This window comes from Caloenas nicobarica, chromosome 3 (assembly GCF_036013445.1).
Source record: "Caloenas nicobarica isolate bCalNic1 chromosome 3, bCalNic1.hap1, whole genome shotgun sequence".
NCBI lineage: Eukaryota > Metazoa > Chordata > Aves > Columbiformes > Columbidae > Caloenas > Caloenas nicobarica.
The window spans coordinates 49,462,810-49,482,068 of NC_088247.1; the positions used below are offsets into that span (position 1 = coordinate 49,462,810).

At 37.4% G+C, this 19,259-nt stretch overlaps 1 protein-coding gene across 2 annotated transcripts in view; it reads right to left on the minus strand.

The window, feature by feature from the left end:
* Window positions 1–94: 94 nt before the first annotated feature.
* REV3L (REV3 like, DNA directed polymerase zeta catalytic subunit) overlaps window positions 95–19,259 on the minus strand; it is a 123,337-nt gene continuing 104,172 nt past the window's right edge. For both annotated transcript variants that reach the window (XM_065633062.1, XM_065633063.1), the window contains 13 exons: window positions 17,247–17,365; window positions 16,510–16,628; window positions 15,372–15,513; window positions 12,244–12,488; window positions 11,147–11,255; window positions 10,044–10,250; window positions 9,283–9,392; window positions 8,951–9,065; window positions 7,101–7,238; window positions 6,079–6,269; window positions 4,971–5,217; window positions 3,830–4,039; window positions 95–1,209 (listed from right to left, as the gene is read on the minus strand). In XM_065633062.1, coding sequence (XP_065489134.1) covers window positions 1,069–1,209; window positions 3,830–4,039; window positions 4,971–5,217; window positions 6,079–6,269; window positions 7,101–7,238; window positions 8,951–9,065; window positions 9,283–9,392; window positions 10,044–10,250; window positions 11,147–11,255; window positions 12,244–12,488; window positions 15,372–15,513; window positions 16,510–16,628; window positions 17,247–17,365 — 2,093 coding nt within the window. In that variant the 3' untranslated portion in view covers window positions 95–1,068. The remainder of the gene's footprint in view (window positions 1,210–3,829; window positions 4,040–4,970; window positions 5,218–6,078; window positions 6,270–7,100; window positions 7,239–8,950; window positions 9,066–9,282; window positions 9,393–10,043; window positions 10,251–11,146; window positions 11,256–12,243; window positions 12,489–15,371; window positions 15,514–16,509; window positions 16,629–17,246; window positions 17,366–19,259) is intronic.

The following is a 19,259-nucleotide window of genomic DNA, read 5'->3' on the forward strand; positions in this document are numbered from 1 at the left end:
GAAACAAAGGTGTCTGCAATGGAGGTGAGATATAAAAAACGCGTAGGATTTTTACCATATCATTTTATTCAACTTTAATATGGTTTCCATTATTAACTTCTAAAACAAAATGATTTCCAGTTTAGAAAACAATGCACTGACCACATAATTCCTTTTCCATTTTATACAGTTATACAAATATTCTAAATACACATTTTCTCAAGATGGTGGCAAATAAGATTTAACTGTACAGTACATAAGGAAAGAAAATATTTTAAGCATATTTAGAAGCAATAGAAATGTCTATACAAAACAAGCAAAAATGGAATAAAATTTTATATTTAAAGTATTGCAACAGTCCCACAGGTTTGTAACAAAAATGTTTTTGCACAGTTCCTCACAATGCCCCATTAATAGCTAAAGCAAGACAGCAATTTTTAGAAAATAATGTTTCAAAATGCTACACATGATACTACTGCTTGCACAGTCTGATCAAAATAACAATCTACTTGGAATCAAGCAAAACTGAGGAGGAGATATACCAACCGACTTTAAAATTATCTGTATAAAAGTCATTGCACATTATTTTACTCAGTTGTTTGAAAAGTAAAAAAGTGTATTTACAAAATATTTCGCAGACAAAATTATAAAGTGAATGGATAATATATAAGTAACACATCTTGATACTGACAGTTCAAGAACACACACTAATGGTTTTATCGATTCAAGAGGTTTTCAGTGCTCCTTCCTCCAGGAAGTAAACTTGACTTCTACTTTGAAATGGATTTACAAGATGTTACACGCAGCTATTTCAACATCAGCATTATAAAACAGTATGTTAGAAACATGAAAGAAGAAATTTTTACATCTTAAAAAGTGAGCTATTCATAGATCAACAAACTTTTTTTTTTTTTTTAATTTAGTTAGGATCAGCGTTCATTATTCTTCAGATAATAAACCCAACAGTTAAAATGGAAATCCCGGACTAGATGAGAGAATTGAAAAAGCACCATGCACAAGAGTCTTAGTGTGGTAAACACTGAAAACAACAAAAAAAAATAGCACCTGGAATCCTGTAACACAGATCATTCAAAACTGGTCGAGCAGCTGGCGAAGATACGGCGCCTTTGACAGTTCTCTGCTGACTCTGGACAGCTTGAAGAGTACTGGGCAGTTGAGTGAGACACACGGGATCTGTTGATCAAAGCAGCCTGTACAGTTCTTGCATATCTAGATTACAAATAAAAAAGCAAACCAGATTATTTTAAACTCAACACAAGCAACCATACATCACTTAGGACTACCAACTCCTCAACGCTGTGTCAGAAGAAGGGGCACAGCCCTGCCAGCACCGAGCTCTTCCCAACACGGAGGGATGCAGAGCAGCCCCATTCTGTGCCCGTGCCTGCCCAGCAGCCATCGCAGAGATCCACAGCTGGGCCTGCACACGGGTTTCAGGCCCGCTCATCAAGTCCTACTCATAGGTGGTGGCACTTGGAAAAATACGGTAAGTAGAAAAGCTGAGTGGATTTAAGTGGGGCAGTGTGTTGCAGTCATGGTAAACTTACCCTGTATGAAAGTTTCCTAGTGAAAAAGACAAAACTTCTTAATCCTTCCCAGTATCTGCCACCCCCAACAGTTTTTCCAAAAACTCAGAAATGTGCTTCCAACCACGCTTGTATTTTTTAACATCAAAATGTTACTAAATGTTGTCCTGCTTGCATAGTTTGAACAACAAGTCAAAATTATAACCTTTGCTTTTAAAATCACTTGTTTTCATTCTTTCTATGTTCTAATTATTTGGGTACCAGCACTGAATCCCTGCAGACCAGACATTCCACTTGTTGTCAGCAGCCCCCCTCAGCCAAGTCCCTCACATGGCACCTCAGAGGACACCAAGTCCTCTGACCTGCAACTGTGACCAACAGGGACAGGATTTAAATGGTTTATTCCAGGTTTGTAACCACCAGGAGAACCTCAGAAATAAGTCTACCCCGGTTCTTTTGAAAGCCTGTGGCTGGTGTGGACACAAGGGACCAAACTAAATGGTACCCAAGAGACCTTCACACTTGAGTTTGTGTAGAGAGGAGAAGTCTATGGCCTTAATCCAAGGCACATAATTTTAAGTGCATTTTAAAATAATGTACGATTCAGTGTTATATCAGTTTTCTGCTGGCTCCAGCATGTTTATAATCTAGGAGGGCCAAGAATTTAAGCTGTGAAGGATATACCATGTTTCCCCAAAAATAAGACCTAGCATGATTTTTCAGGATTTTTGAGGATGCTTGAAATATAAGCCCTACTCCAAAAATAAGCCCCAGTTACAGTTCATTTAAAAAGTCAATATAAATAGTGTCCAGGCAGCCATACATGTAAAAAAGTAAAATTAATTGGCAATAGAATGCAGCAGGACAGACAGGGTTTGGAGAGTTATGATGAAGTTCCAGAAGATGATGACATGATTGTATTTGAATAAATGTTGATTTTTGTTCTTGAATATTGGCAAATGTAGATTTTTGTACATGGAAAAGGAAACAGAGTCACAAGAAATTCACGATGGAATTCAGGGTTTGGAGAGTTATGATGATGTTCCAGAATGTGGTGACATGACCATATTTGAATAAATGTTGGGTTTTTGTTCAACAATAAGTGTAGATTGTTGTTCATGGAAAAATAAGACATCCCCTGAAAATAAGCCCTAACACATCTTTTGGAGCAAAAATTAATATAAGAACCCATCTGATTTTAAGGGAAACAGGGTATATGTCTTCACATTAAAATAAGTCAGATGCTCTGACAGAGAGGTTGAGTCGCCAAACACTGACCCGAAGGGGATCCCAGGCCCTGTTGCAGGGGCAAGAGAGAATGTTCTGATCAAACCCACTGATCCTTCCATGGGGCTGAAGCAATCGGCAAGTTCTGATTTACTCCAGAACAAAAGCAACAGAAAAGGGTCAGAGCACCACAGGAAAACTGCAGAACATGCATCGCTGTTCCTTTACTGCCATTTACAATGCAGATCAGAGCAAATATTGGAAAATACAGCAAGAAACAGAAGTGCACATCTCAGTAATGCAATATTTATGAATAGTGAATTATAATGGTTTTCTAGCAACAGAGCCCCATGGGAACCTATCAAATCAGTGTCTAGGCTACAGGAACACTTATATTCCTGCAATTCAGACAAGTCAAAATGGTTTATGTGCTAATGCTAAAAATAAATTTTAACAAAAATATTTATTCATTATAAAATACGACAGCATGAAAATTAGGTGAGGATATGTGTATGTTTCTGCAAGGGGAGGCATTGTGATTTGCTGTAATATATTTGTGAGCACAGCCAGCTACCCTCTTAATTGACTCGTAGCTCAAGGGAAAAAAAGCAGTTTGGAAAATTCCTATGGAGGAAGGTAACAAGGTAACAAGAAAACCCCCAAGCTAAAACACATCCACATTATACATATAAATAAATAAATTTTCTGGGACAAACATTTTTTTTTTTTTAACTAGAATATCATCAGTTATTTTAATACAAAAAAGGTGAATCTCTCATACTTTTACAACTCTCCATCACTATTATTATAAAAAGGCACCTACAAACAATGGAAGATACTCTGAAGAAAAGCAGCTTCTGTTCTGATCCCCTCCTTTGCCTTTGGTTTTACACAAAGCTGAGGAGAGTAACAAATGCTGGGCTGCCTTCAACAGCGAAGGGAAAGGCAAACAAGCCATAACACGTTTAACACCTGGATTGTACTTCCCATTTCTGTTGAGGGTATTTGGTAACACACCGCTTTGAAATTTCAGCCTCTCTTTGGCTGACAGACATTTGACAATGCTTTAATCATACCTTGACCAGCTGCTCCTGCTTACGCTCCAGCTCTCGGATTTCTTGGTTGAGAATCACTGCCACATGCTGTGGCTGGCTTCTGCATTTATTACAGATCCCATGCTGGGTCAGTTCGTCACACACGGGACAGTGTAAGGTCGTGAAATACTGGGAGATTGTGCCTTTGCGTCCTTCTAGCTCACTGCGGGCAGCTGAGGCAGCTTTTTGAATCTGTTAAAAAAATAACTAAGAGGTAACAAACTTTCAAGAGAGTAGCTTGCCTTATTCCTAGATGAGCCTATTTTTCAAAAGGAATATGAAAGTGCAACACAGCCTGCGGGGCACAGGTTCATACACAAATAGCTACCATGGACCACATCATTCTGAAGAGTGTGGCACTTGCCCTGAAGTGACACACTGATCAGAACCCACCCACACCTACTTCACAGGGAAGCTCACCAGGAAAGGGAGAGTAACCAAAGAAATCCTCAGTCACACGCTTAAATTCCCAATCTGCAGTGGGAAACATGATGTACTGCTATGCTGCTAAAGTCTACACTAAGTGGAGGAATCCAATTATACCAATACACTGTCCTTTCACCATCCCTTTTTGTCAGGGGAATCACAAACTAAAATCCAGCTATTTAACACTTCTCTTCCTGCACGTCACTGACTTCTGTAACTTCTAGGAAACTCAGGTTTGGATATAAATGGTTTAAAGTTTCTGGTGATACAGATTTAAAAAAAAAAAATGTTCCTGCTGCTGGGGCATTACCAGATTTTCTGTAAAGAGGAAAGATCTTCAGAACCTCTTGGAAAAACAGGAGTTCCAACATCTACTATAGAGAGATTTAAAAGGTAGAATGCCGAATAGATGAGTATACGAGTACAAGTAACTGTAAAAATATACAGTTATGGCAAAATATTCTTTAAGCTATGGAAGGGGTCAGAAAACAGAAGATGACAGATGCACAGAGCACCTGGCAGAAAAAAACTGATTTACTAAGTGAAAAAAACTCAACCATGCAGAAGATCTAAGAATCAGGTCTACATGTTTGGGCATCAAAATAACCTTTGCTGTTGCCTGATTCCACTAAAAGTCACGATAAAACCAAACACTGAGTAGATGCACTGTGTTTGTACTTCGTTTTCAAACACTTACCCGTGGCAACTCGTGGTACCAGCTGAAGACGTCTATGCCAATCAGGGAGAAGACCCTGGCCAGCGGTGGCAGGATCTGTTTGGTGATATAGTAGGTCGCATTCAGTCTCAGGCTGGGATCCTGCAGGACTTCCACGGGCCGCCTCACCAGCTGTATCAGGGGCAGCCCAGGCATGCCATACACAATGACGTAGGGCACTCGCTCCCCGACTCGTGGTTCAGAGCGACGGTCATAGGCAAACATTCTCCTGTTTAAAATAGATTTTATAAATTCCTAGCTATTTCATTTGCTGGTAAACTTCCCCATCTGATTATGTTAGTAGCTCTCCACACAACTGAAGTTAGTGACTATTATGAAGCACAGTACCGAGTTGTTTCATTTTTAATTTGTCTCACAATAAGACCCAAATTTTAGAACTTGGAACGTGAACCCTAAATATACATGTTCTGTTTCAGGTCACTTGGATTTCAACGCAGGTTGCTTTCTAGCTACCCCTTCCTTAAAGAAGTATCTTAATTAAGAGCAGCCAGCGTACTAAAAAGAGCTTACGTACCCACAAAACAAAGGACAATTCACTTTGAAGCAGGTATCAATCCAGGACTTGAATTTTATCTGAAAAGCCCAGCTTTATTTGAAGACCTTTTATATTAAGCAAGGTGGCAAAATATGCCAGCTCACATTATCTATTACTAATGAACAATATAAACAGGATGAAATATTAACTTTAAGGTAAAAAACCTACAAATTATGCCTGGTAATGTATTTCACAGCACTGAGAGACATCATGATAACAATTTTTAACATATTTAATATCTGTGAGCGATGGGCAACCTTGGAGAGTCAAGCCCTTGTACAAAACCCAAAGCACAAGTAACAGTGGTGAACACACTGTTACAGCGTCCTGACTAGAGACTTTACTCTTGACTGGGACTACGAAACTGCTTTCTAGGACTATCTGGTCCTTGACCTCTCTTCACACACAGAAGAAAGCCAGAGCCAGCTGCTGCAACAATATCTGAAAGAGACACCTCACTGATACTCATAACTTGGCAGTACAAAGGTCAAGAGAAAAAATACCTATGATTAGCACTTCTTAATCTCTCATTACCTGGTGATTTCCAGGGCTGGTACACAGGATCCAGGTCTGTAAGCTGAGCTCCCTCTGTACTCTTTTGCAAAGATGAAGTCTTGCATGCTGGCTTTTCCTTCTAGTAACTTCATGCATTGATTCTGAACGTACTGTTTGATCTGACTTATGTCCCGTGTCTCAAATAGCAGCTTGATAGAACACTCAAGTATCTTTACAACCAAAGGAGAAAGAAAAACATGTATGTTTAACTAAAAAAAAAAAAAAAATTCCAAATAATTCAGTAAATTATATGGAAATATTAATATGCTGCTTAGAAAAAAGTATCAGTTGTGAACTAGAATGTTAATATGATGACAGGTTCCATTCCTTTCCACTCAAAGACAATCATAAGCAGATTACTGGACAACTTCTTCCCCAGTTTGACACATCTTTCATGACATCCATACTCTGGCACTAAGATGATTTCAACAATTACAGAGGTTTTCCAGAGTATGAGAGATGATGTTTTTTCCTGTCATCTAAAATATTTTGCCATGACTTTCTGAACCACCTCAGCAAACAAATAAATTGCGATTAGAAAGAAAAATGGAAGTAAATCCTCCTAAAAGTAGTTACCTTTCTCACTGGCATAAATTTCTTTTGACTTAATTAAGAACAAGACCCTCTTCTTTTTAACTCCCTAATACACAGCTAGATTTGTGTAAGTGAGCTACTTAGCAGACACATCAGTGTGCCTCACTCATCTTGGAGTAATACTTAGTTCCAGTTAAAGTGAACTGGATCAAGAACAGTGTTCTAGAAAACTTAGATGTGGCTGAGGGCTTTTTGTGGGACTTTTAAGGGCTGAAAGACAGTAGTTAAGATGGAAACTGCAAGTCCTTGAAATGCTGTGCAAGATCTTCAATTTATCTTTCAATGGTTCATACCAGAAAAACAGATGCTCGGACAACTCACAGGGACTAGAAAGTCCGAGAAAGGACAAATATACAGTAAAATAACAGAACACTGTAAGTTCAGGAAGAAATGCATGAGTATTTTACCTTGGAAACAGCAGGACAGGAGTCCCTTCGGACTGTCTCTATGCCTTTAGCATCAAATACTGGGTCCTTCTGGTCCAGTGTTTCATACATGTAACCCACGTACCTCTTTTTAGTTTGCAGGACACATGGCAAGTAGACCTGGAATGTTTAGAAAAAGACAGCTCAATCTGGCATGTGTTGCAAAAATGAGGTCACTCTGAAAACAGAGGTTTTCCTAAGGAATACTTTGCTTTTTGTTTGTGTTTAAATCATTAAAACCAATAAACTAGATCAAAGACTGTTAAAGGATGGCTGAGGAAGCTGGGAGTCATTGGTGTTCCATTCTTAAATAATTTTATATTTCATCTAGCTGTAAAGCCTAAGCAGACTGAAGCTCAGATGAAAAGTAACACGCAGTATAATTTGTTTTGAGTACCCTTTTCTGAATTGCATCTGTCAGCATTGTTGATGTATTATTTCTCTTTCTTAAAAAGACAACTACTTCATTTTAAACAACAGAGAAGAAAATGTTCTCAGCAAAAGCAGCAGCTTTGAACTTTCTATTTTCAAACTTCATCTAATTATGAGGTACCTAAAATCAGTTAGTACCTTGATTTGGGGAAAACATGCTTTTTAAATGCCTGTGCTTGGAAAACAGTTTCCTTGTGAATGGATTTTTAGAGTCATGGTTTCCTTTGTCTTCTCCACCCTCTTATTTCATTCTTGATTGTGTCAGTATTCCTTGACCAGTTTTAAAGGAATGGGGAACAATCTCTTCCCAGTATTACTAGGATAACGCCATGTCTTCCTGGCTCTCACGTAAGAGAAAGCAGTGAGTTGATGTTGCCTCAGGCTGAAGAAGCTCCTGCATATCGGTGTCCCGCTTCTTGAGCAGATGCTCCGGCTTCGAGGCATTTTCCTCTTCCTGTGCTAAGAAGCTCCCCTAGGAGTGTAGTCAATATTTTGACCCATAGGTGAATAAGGGCACTTGAAGCGAAGCACTTGGACATCTCCTCAAGGATATCTTTGCACCTAGTATTTTTTTCTGGCTAATTACTTCTTCAGCTTAATGACACAGAATTGCCTCAAAGTGGGAAGGGTTCCTGTATATTACTCAGCAAGGAAAAATTGCTGTGCCTACCACAGGTACCCTGACTTGTCTTGTTAATATTTTTCTACTGTATTTTCTGTGAAAAGTGGCAATTTGCTTATAAATTTGGAGTGAATCTGTTGAGTCAGGTATGTACTTGGAGAATATCTAGAGCACCTGAATTGATTGCTAATGACTTTCAAATGATAAGCTTCCACCAAAATTAGTATCACATTGCCTTGCTTTTCCATAAAAAGCTATTGTCATTAGCACTCGTTCCAAAAGCCTACTGAATGGACATTTATGATTTTTCTTTTTATATGTACATGTATCCCATGGACATATCATGAAGTGTGCTCAGGCTGGCTGAAGAATAAATATCAGGCTTGTAATTAATGCACTGGAATCACTTTAAGGGATGGTGTACATTTTCTTTACCAAGTTGCACAGTGGTTTGATTGTAGGTATATAATACAAAACCAAGGGAGACATTTCCAAAAACTGATGAGACGGGAATTTCAAACTGCCTGGTGCTGCCAGCGCAACAGGCCAGCAGGCATCCTGATGTGATAGTAGGAACATTTCTTTTTGTTCATGCTGCAGCGCTCCTCTGACAAGGCCTCTGAGGCATTAAGGAGCTTGCAACAGGAACAGTACAGCACGCAACTGTTCAACGGTTGTATATCCTTATGCTACGTTAGTGTCCAGAAAAATCTTTTCACTTTTTCAGGATAACAATGTTTTCACCCAACACACTTGAAGCAAAATATTTCCCTTTTACCTTTTCAAACTTCAGTTTAACAGGTTTGGGGTTTGTTGCTGTTACAGCTTCAGCAATTTCTTGACCAATCTTAAAAGACTGCTCCTTTGTGGCTCCTTTCAAGAGTACAAACATGCTACAAGAAATCAGACACAGGACATAAGTGCAAATCTGTTAAAAATAGTTCCTGATTATTTACTTTGCATATTTTGCAAGACAGTAAGCTAAATCCCAAAGAGGGCCCGCATACTCTTTTCAGTATCATAAATTCCCCTTGTTGAGACAAAAGAAAAACAGATCTGTGAAGAACCACTATGATTTTAAAACATTGCTAGAAGCAGACCATTAATTACCTGTCAGTATCACCATACACAACGTGAGCACCCCATTTTTTTGTATCATTCACGAGTTTTATAGCACGTTCCAATGTTTCTCTGGCTTTGTGGACAATACTATCCCCAACCTGCAAAGTTAAAGATAAATTGAAAATCTTTATTCTACTGCTAACCCAAATACTAGCTCTTAGTAAACCTTGCTTGATCTGTTTATGAAAATTACTATATTGAGCCCATGTATCTTATTTAATGGTTCAAATGCATATAATAAATCAAAAGGTTGCCAACATTACCCCAAAACAACAAGAATTAAAGGAAGAATGATCAAAAATTATTAAGAATTAAAATAAAGGAAAACTTGGTTTAAACTTCTTTAGGCATATGAAAAACGTAAGGAGCAAGACAAGATCACTTAGGTTTAATTTCCCTACTTTTTGGATTCTGCTAGTTCCTCCTTTTAGGAAAACCATGAAACAGCCATAATGTTTCATTTTATTTCTACTATTAGAACTGTAATCCAATCTACCTCTGGAGAGAGTTCTACAGAAATGCCAACTCCAAATGCTCTTTTATGGGAAGAAGAAAAACAATCTTTTTTTTTTTTTAAAAAAAAAAATTAAAAAAGGATCACAAATCCCAAGTTGATGATTTTCAGTACTACAAATAAAAACAGCTTTTATGAATGTATTTAGATTAAATATATTTCAAATAATAATACTGTGTTATCTGACTCTACTTTATTAATAGTGTCTTTTCTACAGTTTTTCTGCAACCCTTACCTCACTGCATGGCATTCTTCCAGAAAAATTAGCAGCAGTATAACCAAATGTAAAATTAGCTATATATTTAAGACCCAACTGACGAGCTTCAAGCATTCGAGTTATAGCCTTGTCATGCTTATAAGCCTTCATTGACTGTTTCACCATTATCCTAGTCTTCAAGATTTCTTCTAGCATTCTTGGCAGCACACCCTTTCTTACTGAAGGCTGCCATAAAGGGAACAAAGAAAAAATTATGTTAAAAAGCCCAATCTAAACAGTTAGGAGTAAAAGCAAAACCCAGAACTGTTAGATAATCACTGTTAAGAGACAAAGTAACTTGCGAGATGCCCTAGGCACCAACGGTTTGGCTCTTTCCGCAAATATCACAAGCAACCTAAGACTACAGGCAAAGCTCTTGAGGGCAGGGTAAATAGCTTTTTGTTCTTTGTTTTCATCAGCCCTGCTAATGCAATGTTTAGATAACCTTAATAACGAAAATAAGACTTCAATATTTAACTGTTAATTCTCAAAATGAAAAATGCTAAAGGAATATTATATTTTAAAAATTCTGGAAATATTCTTTACTTAAAGCTTTTGTTTTACATTATATTTAATGTATATTAATGTATACTTATGCTAGTGACTGGCTAATTATTTGCAAGAGCTCCAGCCCACATTTATTAATTCATTACAAATCAGCCAGCAGTACAAATGAGTTAAAAATGAGAACAATAGAAAGCAAGCTGGGGATTTTCATCTCCCAAACCATGACTCTTTTTCTAGGAAAGCATTCTGCTATACAGGCAGGAGAAGAATGAAGAATTACACACAGATAATTACTGTTTGATCCCCAAACTGTGCAAGTAAAATACAGTTTAATTATAGATCAAATAAACCTTCACTATAAATGAAAGCATAAAGATGACATTTTATTTCCTGAACTGCCAGAAGTTCAGCACTCTGACAAATATAAAAAAACCACTGGGAAATGAGAGACTGCACCTCCCCGCTTCTGTCTGCTCTTAATGCAGCAAAATATAAACTACAATATCAATTTGATCTTAAGCTACTCAGCCAACAGGAAGTGAAAAATGCCCGTCACAGAGCACTAATATCATTACCTTGACAAAAGCGACTCCACTGGGTGACACTGTGATATCGTGCCTAATTTGATAAAGTAAGTCAGGAGGTACTCTGAGAGATGTACAGCCAAATTTGAATGCATCATATCTAATAAAGAGAAAAATTAAATATTAAGACAATTAATTTATTTACAGCCCGATCAAGCAAAAGCATCGACCCACATTAAAATACTGATAATGCCAGAAAGGACAGAATCACAGCTATAATCTCAGGTATAAACAAACATACTATCATTTAAAATTTCTTAGTTACATGCAAAACGCTCTAGGAATAAAGTAGTAAATGGCTAAAATCCAACACATACATAATTTATCAATTCTGTTCTGCGTTAAGGCATTGTTTCCAAATACTGAAGTAGTAGAAGCATGTACTCATACTGCAATCCCCTATGGAAACCATGCATGTTTACCAAGTAACACATTGCATATATTTTCTTCCTACAAATTCAGAATTTCAATTCGGAAACTTGAAAATCTGATGGTGACACCTAGCAATCATCGCATGCAACTTCCTATTCTTCCAAATATTGTTTTACAGAGGTAATTATAATGAGCAATGAAATGTTTTTGCCAATTAACAGAATCACTGTTAAGCTCAATAAGAGATGCTACACAGAATAGCTCGTATCTTTTAATTTTGAATAGTTTAAGACCAGAGGGAATGACAACTGTTTAAAGAATACGACAACAATTTATTACCATAGAGTGGAATAATACTAGTCCAGTTTAACCTATTCCGAAGAAATATTAAAACCTAGCATCACCACAATAACAGAACAGGTATACCCACAGGCACATATGGAGTGATTTGTTTGTTTGTTTTAAACAGGATGGATTCCAATTCTGTACTTAATTAAAACTACATATTGATGTGTATATGTTTACGTGTCTGTGTATGTATGCACACATGTACACACCCACATGGTAGATCTTTATCATCTCTGCTGTGTAACAGAACATGGTACTATTCCCACATGCCCATTGTTTCCAATGACAACCAAGGCTTCTCGGTACCTTAGAAAAGATGCTAAAGTCGCTATGGAATCAAAGTCAGAGAGAAAAGAATAACAACTTACTTTCCTAAGTTTTCAACATGTCCCAGGCAGGTTGAATAACAGTAGTTGTATGCTATCACAATGGAAGGATATAACGACTGGAAGTCTAAGACAAGAACAGCGTTGCTGTAGAAGCGGGATTCTGGCTCCATTATTAAGGGAACACATTGCAGGGCTTTCATTTGAGCTCGCTGCTGGACGCTGGGTGTCACAGCAATATAATTCATTGGCTTTGCAACACGCAGCATCATAGACTCCACACGATACTGCAAAACAGTTTGGATATAATCATTATAATTTCGAAAATACAGAATAAGCATGAGTGTACTAAAACTGTGTAAATATGCACTTACATTTCCTGAATTTTAAGTAGAGACAACTAGTTTTCTGTATATTTTCTGTCACATATAGTGGAACTTTTTCATGTGTTTCCTCATCATTTAGCCCTAATCATCAAAAATCAAATACTTCTAATTTCTATCTTTGGAAAAAACAAACATCCAACTCAGGTTAAAAAAATAAATATCCAACAGGCTGCAACAATACACATCTATGGCCATGCTACAGTCAGTGAACAAGCATTTGCTAAACTGTATTTTTGTTAGACTTGCAGCACATCGAAGAAAACAAAGTGTAACACGCAGTTGATGACCATTTTCCATAGGAATCCACACAGTAATTCAACTTCAACATTTGGGAAAATGAAATGACACGTGAGTTGTGTGAGTTGATAATTGTGCCTCCAAGCTTTTGACCATGAGAAGTAACTAGAATGTACTTAGCAGCAAGAGAACAAAGGGAAGATTCTAAATCAGCCCATTTGAGAAGTCTGCTGCTTTGCACTGGGTATGAAGCTTTCTTCCTGATGACACCACAAGTAGTACAGGAAGCATAAAATAATAAAAAGTTTAAGAACTTCTACCTTGTTCAGTACATCACAAAATGTCATATGTGGAGGCAGCAACATGAGAAAAAAACCAGCCCTATTTATTTCTGCATTATTCAATGCTTTAGTAAGGCTTTAAAAGCACTAATAACCAGGTATTCACTGTGTCCCTTCACAGTAAAAAAACCAAAATAGCTGAAAATTACATACATGGGTGGCAAAGGACTGAAAATCCCCAAATATCAAAAGAACAATCCTATATAATCCTAAAATCCTGTGCTTTGTAAGCAACTAAATCACTATTCAAAAGCCCTCTGCCTGACACACTGCATATTCAATCATTGCACTGAATGGGTTAGGCATAATTTCTTTAACTTTGATGTTATAAAAGAACATACAGAACCAGCTTTAACAAGACCCTGCCACCTTACAAACGGGTTGGGGTTTGAAAGTGTAGTTTTGCAGCAGCATAAGCTGCTGCTCTCTTGCACTGATTGAGCACTAATTTGTGTCTGACTGAGTCTGCCAAGAGCGAGGTAGGTCGCTTTTTCTATTAGTTTTCAGCAAGTTCTTCAGTCATCCGACTCATAATCCTTATGCCTATGACCATCTCCTGTTAGATTTGTTTAGTCTACTATGGAATATTCAAGACAGATTAATAAAAGAAAAACGTCACCTTTAAAACAGGTCTTCTAATACTTAATAAGAAATCAACAATATGAAAAAAATAACTTAAAATATCTGGGATGTGTTCTTAGTACTATTCTAACATTTTTTTCAACTAAGGAGAAAAGGAGTATCTGCATAAAAGTAGTAATGATTCATTTGAGTGGAAAAAAATATTTGAGGTGACTGGGAATTGTTGCAGATACCATTTTTGTGATCTAGAAAGTTTTAAAGGAGCGAAAACATACGTGCACAGAAGGAAAGAGAAAAGAACAGTCAGGATAGAAAACGCAGCATGTGTCTGTTGCTCACTCCCACTCGCAGCCATTTGAGAAAAATGACAGGCAGAACAGCCTTTGTGGGCTGCAATCACCACAGTTTAAGCAAATCTGGGTTGGCAGTGTGCCAGTCCCACCATCCCTGTCCCTAACTGAGCATTTCTCTTCCCTTGCTCCAACGGCAGTACTTTTCTGATAACAAGGTGAACCAGATCAGGGAGCTAAACTGGCAAATATCTATGGAAAGCCACCACGGTTCTGCTGCCAGTGCCACCCCCTCCCCAAAATATAGGGCCACTACCAGCAAGACTGACGAGAACCTGCACTGGGTCAAGAGATGACAGAGGCAGTGAAGTCAAAGGGAAAAAGGTGGTGACATTTTAAAATTGGGTTGAATTGTTAAGGAACTGCAGCTTCAGACATTCCCATTTCTGCCTCACTTAAGGCAAAGTTGGTCTGCTTAAGACATTAGTTTTTAAGTTGTCTTTTTGTCCACAGAAGTTGGCAAAGTAATCAATCCTGGTCAGCTCAGCTAAACGTCTATTAAAACAGAAAGCAGAAAGATGGTAGGAAGAAAGATGACAAGAGAAAAGCAGACACACGAGTAAGAGTAGTTGCCTCATTTCAGCTGCTGTTCAGGGCTCAGGAGAAGCCATGAAAACAGTCTCATCAGTCTAGTCACTCAGAACCTGGGCAAGGAAAGCTTTTGGTATTATTGGAGACTGCTGGGGTCTCAAAGAAAGCCTAGTATTAAATCTCTCTCTTTCCTGGTCCCTTTCCCTCTGACGCTAGTATCAAAATAACAGAACCACATACATCTTGCATGACACATGTACTTAATAAGGCCAGTGCCCTCTGTGGCTTATTATCAAATCTCACCCAGAGGTCTGCTTCACAGGAAACGTCACTTAGAACGTATTCGATGCAGCTTTGTCTGCCCTGGAAGAACAGAATCTCACCTTTCTAAAACATACTCAATTGTATTTCTTAATGTTTTTAAAAACATGCATTTTCAGACGCATCTAAGTGTGAAAAATACCAACTCAAAGGGAAAACTTACTGCTCCCAAAGTCAGAAGAAGTGACTCACTGGTGTGATTACATTTGGGACACCCTATTTTCAACAGCTATTTTTAATCTCTCGGACTAACCATTACTGCTTCTGAATTGCCTTTCTTTATGTTTCAATTTCATGTTATGCAAAACAGTCTTCTGTGACCTTATCAAAATACATGTACTGACTGAAAAGACACTGAAGAACTAAAACATTTTGTAAAGGCTATTTTGCTTTTGTGAAGTATAAGGAGAACTAAATCTTACCTGGGAGCCTCTTGTTAACACATGTAAGAACTGAATGCCAAAAAGTCTCGCCATTTCACTTGTTCTGTCAATCAAATCCAGTCTGTCTAACAACTGGAGATTCCCACGGACTCGGCTAACATAATGATCAACCATTTTCCATCTGTGAAAGTGAACATCTTGTTATAAGCAATCAGGAGAGTGCTGCTCTTTCTACTAAAAAAATTGTATTTTTATCATAGCTTGTTACAAGTCAGCAAATAAAATTTCCCCTAGGACATTTTTCATACGGATCTTTCAAAAACGTGGCACAAATAAACGCACACTTACATATGCTAAAGATATACACGGAAATGTGTTATGGCAAGCTACTTAAGGCACATCTCAATGACATACTATATCCTGTTTTCCTTACTGCTCTAAAGGTTACTGAAACAGAAACTAGAGTTATTTTTAATCTGTTTACATGGCTTTTTAACCAAGTGCAGTTTTGTGGAAACATCCTTCTGTATTAAGAATATCTCAGCTGAACATAAATTTATAATTTCAGCACTAAACCAAGTTTCCACCTAGCTGAAAAGTATTTAACTTCCACGGAAATTATATGTGTGTCATGAATGATGTTCTAGAGCAGTACTGAGTTTTATGAATTGTTCATATCACACAATATCAAATCACTCCAAGAAAGAGTGAAGCCCAGTGCGATACATGCCATACAAAGTTATTTTTAAGCAGCTATAGTTACCATCTCAACATCTCACATACTATTTTTAAGCCTATCTTGGGTGACATGCACTGTGAAGTAAACCAGAAACCTGACAGTTCATTAAAAGTTCTTCTGAAGAATTGTATATGCAAAATAAAGACCTTATAGAACTTCAAAATACTACATCTATTCGGGTATGTTGAAACTGTAACTGAAAATGTGTTTTGTTTTTGTGTATCTTGAACAGAAAAATACACAAAGATGAAATACTGCGGGTACAACTACACAACAGGACACAGCAGAACAGCAGAGTAAGCCCATGTTGCTGCATACAGACTGTTCCAGTATCTGAGCTAGATTGATTATTTCTTCCTGTATTGACTTTAGCTTATACCTATCCCGTATTAAGAATATGGCCTTAAAAAAAAAAAAAAAAGATTAGTAGATCATTACCTGTAGACATCTGCCTTATTATCAAACCAATCAGAGAGAACTCGAAAAGTAAATAAAGGAAAACGTTGATGAAGAACATGAAAGCCCACGTTTTCAAAAGTGTAATTCATTAGATTCACCTAGAAAAACACAGAAGACATGTTAACGTGGATGATTGTCTTTCATAGTTAAAGTAATCTATTTTTAAAAACTGTAACAACTAAATTTATTAACTTTTTATTAGTATTCTTTGTTAAAAAGGTAAACATTTATACTTAAAAGTCCCTATTTACAAGTCAGGAAAGAATATCCTCATCAATTGAAAAGAATGTGCAGAATTAAGTAGATCACAAAGATCAGGCCTAAATTTGGTCAGAACGAGATTTGTAAAGACTGAACCATTTGAGTATTAAATGTAAGGTCATAAACAGCAAGATAAGTCTGACAGCATAAAGTAAGTTTCAGTATTAAATTTAATAAAAGCAACACACTAGACAAATTGCTAAAACAGGTAAGTTGTTCTCAAAATGCACAAAGAAAAGGAATATCATTAAGAAACACAACTGAAAGATAAAGGCTTCAGTATTTTATGCTTTCACAATATGCAAAACCCATTCTCAGAAGGTGGCAGACTGCTCTATTTGAAAAGGTGTACAAAGAATGAACAAAAAGTTACATAAGTTACATGAAATTTTTGAAGTCTATAGTAACAAAAAACCCCCACTAAGTCAAATACATTAACCTTTTAAAAACTTTACCTCATGTCTCATCATTCTCCAAATATTTAAGATAATTCGCCCAACAATATGTATTTCACTCATTGTATCTGATCCATATTCATCCAGCTCAGCTGCAAATCTGTTCTCTTTCTTTTCATCTAAAGACATTAAAAGAGAATATATTCAGACAAGCTATAGGGCAGTCAAGACCACACCAAGCTATCCCTCTTCCAGTTTGAGCTCACTAGAAAAATAAGAATTCATAAAGGCTGTTATGGATTGCACAAGGTTATTTATTTACCAGTCTTCCACACAATCTCTAAATAAAACTCCCCCAGGTTTTTCTGCTCTTGCACGTCCCTCTGAAAGTTAACTCTTTCTTTGGTTTCACTGAAATGGTGTCCATAGCGAATATATCGGCTAAGCAAAGCTGAACATTACTTGAGAGCTCGCTACACACACATTAAAAAAAAAGAAAAAAAAAGGTGATTTCTGCCCTAAAGAGTTTATAACTCAAGGCTTTACTTGTAATGATCTTACATAGTTGGAACCAGGTCATGGGAGAGAAAACTCTGCAACTTTCATACAGTAAAAGCAAACCCACTGCAGTGGGAGCAGGTAGACATGAGTTCTGTATAGCGCAGAGACAGAAGGAAATAGGAAGGAACAAATGCAGAGGCAGAAGTAGCACTCTAAATGTTTTTGTAGGACAGCGGTGACTACAACACAGGAATGATATCCTCTTTTGCAATCCTTGTTTTTTTTTTTCATGCTTTGAAATACTGCAACACAAGAGAAGACGGTCTTTTTGGTATAGGTTTCTTGAAACTGTCTTTTTTTTTCAGTCAACCTAAACCTACAGTTTTGGTATTCTTTCCTGAGTTCACCTACTTATTTTTTTAAATGTACAACACAGTTTAAAATTCAATATGAAAACACTACTATTTGATCCTCTGGTCTTGTTCCTTCTTACTAGTTTAATGGAAGAGACGGTACTTTGAAGCCATTTTCCCTCAATTATAAATCCATACCCCTTTTTCAGCTGTTGTGTACTCTGCCACTACTCATCAGATATCTCTGTGACCCTACTAATAAAAAGCAGAACATTTTTGGACAGAGAGTGTAGACATGTGGATGCACAACATTTTGCAATAATCATCAGAACCGAGCGATCAGTTCCTGAAACTGCCATGACGCACATTTACCCTTGAAGACAGAAGTAAAAATTGCCTGAAATTCTGCAGAACTGCTGTGAAACATAATACAGACTAACTTTGTACATTGATCTTTCAAATCTGTATCATGTCAATCAAAATATGGTTAAGAAAACCTACTTGTCATTTAATGACCTTATCAATAAATCACAGAGCCTTGACAAAATTTAACAGACCTTTCATACACTTTATGAAAACGTGTACCATCTTTTTAACCTCCTTATTGTTTCAGATTTTTAAGGAAGAAAAATAGCAATTTCTCTTTTCATGTCTGGATGCAAAAAAAGTCCCGCATGCAGCAACATTTTTTCTTCTCCTTTTCTTGATTTCCACATGCTGGACCTCCTGGGAAAGTGATGACCTTATATTCCACTCCCCCCTCAACTTTTTTTCTATTGGACGCAGAAACTATCAGTTCTACTTTCTGCAGTGTCATCCTTGTTCTCTTTTGACTTCCTTAGGGGATTCCCTGTGGTTCTTAAGTTCACTTCATGTCTTGCTGGTAAAGACAGGTGACTAAGTATACTGCAGCCACAAAAGAGACTCACTGCCCTGATGAATAAGAGACTCCGCATGTGATGAGCATCACAAAAATAACGAAAACCTGTAGTGCTCTACAACCAGTGTGGGGAATGTATCACCAGAACCCCATCAGTCTCTTTGGAAACAAAGTTCCTAGAAGCAGAACTGGACATTTTTTCTGTCTCTCAGGTGCGGAAGATGAAATAAAAAGAAGTCTCCTCTCATCCCCTGTTACCCCCTCCCTAACTTTGAACTGTGATGCAAAGGAGGAAACAGGAGGCCACAGTGCACACACAAAAAATGCCACTACGCACAG